A 7,236-nucleotide genomic window follows, 5' to 3' on the forward strand; every position below is an offset into this window, starting at 1 on the left:
CTTGTTTCAGCCTCAATTCTTGTAAGAATTATTTCATCCATAACATTTCTTTTCATACCTCTGTAGCAGTAATATATTCTGCTTCTATGGTAGAGAGAGTAATACACCTTTGTAACCTAGATTGTCATGACATAGCTCCCCCTACAAAAGTAGGTACATAACCTGAAATGGACTTCCTCGTATCTATATCTCTTGCCATATCTGTATCTGTGTAACCTATCAACACAGGTGGTCTACCTCCAAAGCTTAAATAAACCTTAGAGATCCCTCTGAGATATCTAAAAATCCACTTCACTACTGCCTAGTGCTCTTTGCTTGGATTTGCAAGAAATCTGCTAGTAACACCCATTGCATATGCGATGTTCGGCCTCGTACATACCATCGCATATATTAAACTTCCAACTACTGAAGCATAAGGAACCGTTTGCATCTTTTCCTTCTCCTCATCACTTGACGGACTCTATTTTGAGCACAACTTGAAGTGACCTACAAGAGGAGAACCAACTAGTTTTGCATTGCTCATACTAAATCTTTCCAATACTTTCTCGATGTACTTCTCCTGTGATAACCAAACCTTCTTATTTTCCTATCATGAGAAATCTGTATACCCAGTATTTGCTTTGTTGGCCCCATGTCCTTCATTGCAAAAGACTCACTTAATTCCTTCTTCAACCTGTCAATTATAAACATATCTTTCCCCAAAATAAGCATGTCATCAATATAAAGTAAGAGAATAATAAAATTCTCACTAAACCATTTGATGTACACATAATGATCTGAAGTCGTTCTTTTATATCTATTTTTTGTCATAAATGAATCAAACTTTCTGTATCACTGTCTTGGATCTTGCTTCAGCCCATATAAGCTCTTCTTCAACTTATAGACAAAATTCTCTTTAACTTTGACTTTGAAGCCTTCTGGTTGCTCCATATAAATTTCCTCCTCCAAATCACCATGAAGGAAAGTTGTCTTCTCATCTAACTACTCAACCTTCAAGTCCTGGCTAGCAGTAATACCAAGAGCAACACGAATAGAAACAATTTTAACATTAGAAGAAAAAATCTCTTCAAAGTCAATACATTTCTTTTGACCAAAGTCTTTCACAACCAATCTAACTTTGTACTTTGGTTGAGAATAATATTCTTAAGTTTTCAACTTAAAAACCCACTTGTTCTTCAAGGCCTTTATTCCATTTGGTAGTAGTACCAAATCGTAAGTGTGGTTCTTCTGAAGAGCATCCATCTCTTCCTGCATAGCAACTAACCATTTCTCTTTCTACTCACTTTCAACTACTTCCTGGTAACTCTCTGGTTCACCTGCATCAGTAAGTATCACATACTCATCTGTAGAGTATCTTCTGGAAGGTTGACATTGCATAGAAGATCTTCTCAACTGAGGTTCTGCGGAAAGTTACTCTTCAACTTCTTCTTGCTCAATATGTCTTGTAGGTAGATCAACATCAGGCTCTACACCATCTTCCTGCACATCTCCCCCATCACCCTAATATACTGGAGGAGTAACTAGGTCACAATCTGCTAATCCTTCTGTATAAGTCTTGGCTTATGTCTTCTTCTTCAAATCTTCAAAGGTTTGATCCTCAAATAAGACAACATCTCTGCTTTTCTGTAGAGTATCTTCTGGAAGGTTGACGTTGCCTAGAAGATCTTCTCAACTGAGGTTCTACGGAAAGTTACTCTTCAACTTCTTCTTGCTCAACATGTTTTGTAGGTAGATCAACATCAGACTCTACACCATCTTCTTGCATATCTCCCCCATCACCCTAATATACTAGAGGAGTAACTGGGTCACAATCTGCTAATCCTTCTGTATAAGTCTTGGCTTGTGTCTTCTTCTTCAAATCCTCAAAGGTTTGATCCTCAAATAAGACCACATCTCTACTTCTGAACACCTTTTGCTTTTCTAGATCCCAAAGCCTGTAACTAAACAGATCATGTGAGTAACCAAGAAAAATACATTCTTTAGTCTTACCATCCAGCTTGGACCTTTCATTGTCTGGAACATGTGCAAATGCAGGACAACCAAACACTCTCAAATGCCCGTAGGAAACATCTTTCCCTGACTATACATGCTCTGCAACATCACCATCTAAGGTTGTACATAGTGACAAGTTGATCACATCAACTACAGTCCTCAAAGCCTCATCCCAAAACCTTTTGGGTAGCTTGGCCTATGAAAGTATACATCTGATCTTTTCTATGATGGTACGGTTCATCCTCTTTGTAATTGCATTATGTTGAGGTATACCAGGAACTGTCATCTCATGTTATATCCTATGTGACTTGCAATAATCATTAAATAATCCTGTGTACTTACCACTATTATCTGATCTTATACATTTCAATTATCTTTATATCTCCCTTTCAACCCTGGCATGAAACTCTTTGAAGACATTAATCACCTGATCTTTGGTCTTCAAAGCATAGGCCCAAACTTTCCTAGAAAAATCATCTATAAAAGTGATAAAATAAAGTGCACCACTTATACCAGGAACATCAACAGATCCACTAGGAGTTTTTGTCCTCAAAGGACCACATATAGCTGTATAAACACGGTCTAAGGCATACATTTTTCTAGACATAGCAGGACTAGCAAATAAAACTATATGTTATTTACCAACCAAACAATCAATACAAAGGTTCAAATGTGTACTTCTGAGGTATGGCAATATCTCTCTCTTGGAAAGAGCTTGCAGCCCATGTGTCCCAATCGCCTATGCCACAACTCAATGCTAAAGTTTTTCTCTATAGCATTTAACTGCTCACCACAAGCTTTAGCCTACAACTTGTACAAAGTATGACATTTCTTTCCACAACCCTTATTGAGCTTTTATTGCCCTTTGTAAAATCTGCTATCGTAGTCTTCATCATCTAGTCTTCCAACTGAAATTAAATTCAACCTCAAGTTAACCACATGCCTCACATCCTTAAGCACTAACTTACAGCCAACGTTGGTCTTTAAATAGATATCACCCATACCAATGATGTCTGCTGTGCCATAGTTGCCCATCTTGACAACACCAAAATTTCCAAACCTATATGTAGCAAAAAAATCCCTCCATGGTGTAGCATGATAAGAAGCACTTGTGTCAATCACCCACTCAAGATCCTAACACATATAAGAAAAAATATCATCAAAAGGAGACAAAATCAAATAATCACCACCCTGCACTATAGTTGTGATATTATCTTTTGACTTTGTAGACTCCACTTCTTTTCCCTTTTTTTTGTTCTTCTTAAGTTGCTTATATTGATTCTTGTAATGTCTTTTCTCACCACAGTTATAGCAAACAATATCTTTTCTTGATCTTGACTTGCTTCTACCAATGCGTGTAGACTTTGACCTTCCTCTATTATCTGAGATAAGTGCTTGTGAATCATTCTAAGATGTTGCTAAATTATTTGTTCTCAACTCCTCATTCAAAAAACTACTTGTTACTTGACTCATGGTGACAACACCATCTGGTGCAGAATTACTGAGGGAAACCACCAGTGTCTCTCAACTTTATGGTAATAAACTGAGAAATAACAATGCCTGCAACTCATCATCAATAGACATTTTCATAGAGGATAACTAGTTAGTAATACTCTACATTTCATTTAAATGCTCAGCAATAGAAGCACCCTCTCTATATTTTAGGTTCATAAGTTTTCTAATAAAAAAAGATTTGTTACCGGCTGTTTTTCTTTCATAGAGACCTTCCAATTTTTTTTAAAGAGAGTATGCAGAACTTTCAATAGAAACATGGTGAAAGACACTATCATCAAGCCTATATCGAATAAACCCAACTGTTTTTCGATCTAACCTCTTCCACTCATCATCTGTCATAGTTGTGGGTTTTGCACTATCCCCCTACAAAGGTCCATACAAATCTTTGCAATACAAGAGATCTTCCATTCTTGGTTTTCATATCATCCAATTGTTTCCATTTAAACTAATCATGCGAGAAACATTACTTGCCTCCATGTTTAAATACAAAAATTAAATCACTACAACCCTATTGGGATATAAAATGAAATAAACTTTTGTATATGAATAAATACTAGCAGACCATAACACACAGCGGAATTAAATGTAACCATAATTAAATAGAACACCAAGATATACATGAAAAACTCCTTCAATGTGAAGAGTTAAAACTACGGAGCAAACTAGAGATAATCCACTATAATAATAATGAATATACAAATCTCAATCTCTTGCTCAAAACCCTAGCAACAATCACAAGAGAATAATTGGGATACAAGGATCACGTCATTGTGTATAATATCTAAATCCTCCTTAATTCTCCCTAAGTAATCATAATAAGAATCTACTATAGATCTAATCTAACTTGAGATGAAAGTACTACTAGATGATTGAGAACAGTCTCTCTGTGTTGTCCTTGTCGTTTTCCTTTTCTTTCTCTTCCTTTTCTGCCTTGTTCTCCTCCTTTTCTTTAGAATCTCATGGTTGCCAAAAACTACCTCGTTGTTATCTTTTTCTACCTCTTTTTATAGTCACCATACCCCCGCTAATATAAATTAGGGTTAGATTAAGAGGGGGTAAGCTGTGGACTGATAAAGCCCATCTTGGGTTGAATATGGGCTGTCAGCCCAATAGTCTGATAAGTATATTATTATAAATTTACACTAAAATATTTTTAATTAATAGTTTAATGTTATTTCAAGTTTGAATGGGTAAAACCAATTGCTTCTAAAATTTGATGCTCCCACAAAATGTGAAATATTATTTATACAAAATTGTGATCAAACTTGGGTATTCTTGATCTTACTTGTGATTGTTCCTTCACTTTCATTTGTGTAAAATGTTCATTTCAGATTATTGCATACAAACATATCAAAAAGAAGACTTTAATATATAGAAAAGAAAAACAATCCAAAGCAAAATGCATGAAGCCAAACCTCCAACTCGACATTTACTAGGGAAGTCAGCCTCAATTTGGAAGGAGCCAATTGTCGCCACTTGAACCAGTCTTGCTCCTGCCACATAAAATTAGTATATGAGATTGATGGAGATGTTGGATTTGGGTCAAGGCTTGCAACATGAGTGCCAAGACTAGACTATAGCCAGCTACATTATTTGTATAATAAAATATATAATTAGAATGTTTGAGCTAAGCCGAACTCCAACGTTGACTAATCGAAAAGAGCAATTCAACCTCAAGTTGACCGCGACAACATTTTAACGTCTTGTTTAAGGTATTATTATTACACCGCTCCTACTTCCATTGACATTCAAATAAACACAGAGATTGGCGTAGACGTCCAACTTCCAACCAAACTGCGCCTGCAACGTAAATGCTACGTTGCATTTACGTTAGGACGTCAGATCCACGGGAGACGATTTCAGGCTGTCACAGCTAAATCATCCAAAGTCAAGAATGCAGCGAGAAGTAGCCCATCGAAGTTGACTTCCTTTGCCAATGCATTGGTCCAAAGACTGTTGTTTGTGGCAGCAGTCCCGTCCTATAAATTCTTCCACCTCTCCTCCATCTTTCACCACCAGCCTTGAGCCTTCTCATCCCCTAAAGCTTTCTTTTTCTTCGTTAGTTCGTTTCTCGGTGTTGATAGTCCAAGCTAGTTAGCGAGGATGGCGATGCAGATGATCGAGAACTACAAGGCTGAGGCCGAGGTCTACCATGGAGATCTTGCCCTCTGTAAGAAGAAATCCATGCAACTACTCCAAGAGCTGGGCCTCCCCAAGGGACTGCTACCCCTGGAGGACGTCCAGGAGTTCGGCTACCACCGCGCAAGTGGATTCATGTGGCTCGTCCAGAAGAAGAAGATAGAGCACACGTTCAAGAAGATCAAGCAGCACGTCTCCTATGCCACCGAGGTGACCGCCTTCGTGGAGCAACGCAAGCTGAAGAAGATCACAGGTGTCAAGACCAAGGAGCTACTTCTCTGGCTCTCTGTCGTCGAAGTGTTCATCGACGATCCCTCCTCCGGGAAGATCACCTTCAAGACTGGCACTGGACTCTCCGACAGCTTCCCGGTGCCGGCATTTGAGGCAGAAGACTAGAAGAGGAAGAGCAACTATAAGACATGTGGATGTTCGTATAAATCTAGTATTTGAAACTGTCCTGTTACTTGATTTGTCAATGTTTCGTGGTGGAAACTTCTCAATGTGTGCTAAATATTGTTAGATTTTTATGGGTATAATTAAATATGTTAAGTTATTATTTTTTATTTATCAAAATTAAAGTGATCCAATTAAAGTAAAGTTATTTGGCTAAGGGACATAATTATTATTATGAAAATTAATTGTGTGGATACCATCAATCATATTTCTAACTTAATGATGAGATAAGTTAGGAATATGAAACTCTTGAGGCATAATTGCAGATTCATCAATTATGAATATAATCATAATTGTAGATTCATCAGTCATGATTATAAATAAGGTTATGGTCCCCGGTTGCAGTATCGAATAAAGTTTCTCTTCACCTGTCAAGGAGAAATCTAAAGTTCTTAAGGATACTTGCAATTGGAAGACCAAATCACCAATTAATTTAGAAAATACTCTAATGGATTCATCAGGTACGCTTTCGTGTTAATATGTTTCTTAATTGTTGTAGGATTTTATGCATATTATAATGGATTTAATAAGTTTTATGGAAACATTCTTAATCCATTGTTTTGGATCTATTAAGTTTGTTTATGAACCAAAATTCGGTTTTAATTCTATAAAATAATTATTTGATTCATATTTGATATGTTAAAGAACCCAACATTGGTATCAGAGCTATCCTACAATAATTGATGAACATCTAAGCTTATTTTTTTATATATTTTAATGATATTTTCATCAGTATTTTAAAGTAATTTGGTTCTATCATGGAAAAATGATGGTTTTATATAATTATGCTACAGTAAGCTTCATATCTAGTTCAGTGCCTTTTTTTCTGATGTTATTTCACTTCAATTTTGAAATGTCTTTTCCTCTTCGTATCTTTTCCTTTTCATATGCAAATTCATTTTTTGCACTACAAGGCATAATTTTTTTAAATTCTTTTTTGGATTTTATCTAATTAATATGAATTTAATTAATTAGATATTATTGAAATATTATGTTGGTTTAATAATATTGTTGTAATATTATGTTGGTTTAATAATATTATTGTAATATTATGTTGGTTTAAACATAATGTTGGTTCGTTTGTTGACATAAATTGAATGATTTACATGCTTTAAATATTTTAAGTCAACAAATTAA

General features: G+C 35.9%; 1 protein-coding gene across 1 annotated transcript; it reads left to right on the forward strand.

Moving 5' to 3' along the window:
• The first annotated feature begins 5,535 nt into the window (after positions 1–5,535).
• Positions 5,536–6,209, forward strand: LOC135587550 (uncharacterized). The gene has a single exon (XM_065079106.1). It carries the CDS (start codon positions 5,611–5,613, stop codon positions 6,040–6,042), a length of 432 nt encoding a protein of 143 aa, XP_064935178.1. The 5' UTR covers positions 5,536–5,610; the 3' UTR covers positions 6,043–6,209.
• The last annotated feature ends 1,027 nt before the right edge of the window (positions 6,210–7,236 follow it).

Source organism: Musa acuminata, chromosome BXJ1-1 (genome assembly GCF_036884655.1).
Source record: "Musa acuminata AAA Group cultivar baxijiao chromosome BXJ1-1, Cavendish_Baxijiao_AAA, whole genome shotgun sequence".
NCBI classification, from domain to species: domain Eukaryota; kingdom Viridiplantae; phylum Streptophyta; class Magnoliopsida; order Zingiberales; family Musaceae; genus Musa; species Musa acuminata.

Bases quoted from the DNA above. Each gene is read 5' to 3' on its own strand.
- LOC135587550 (XM_065079106.1), top strand. From the start codon at position 5,611: ATGGCGATGCAGATGATCGAGAACTACAAGGCTGAGGCCGAGGTCTAC.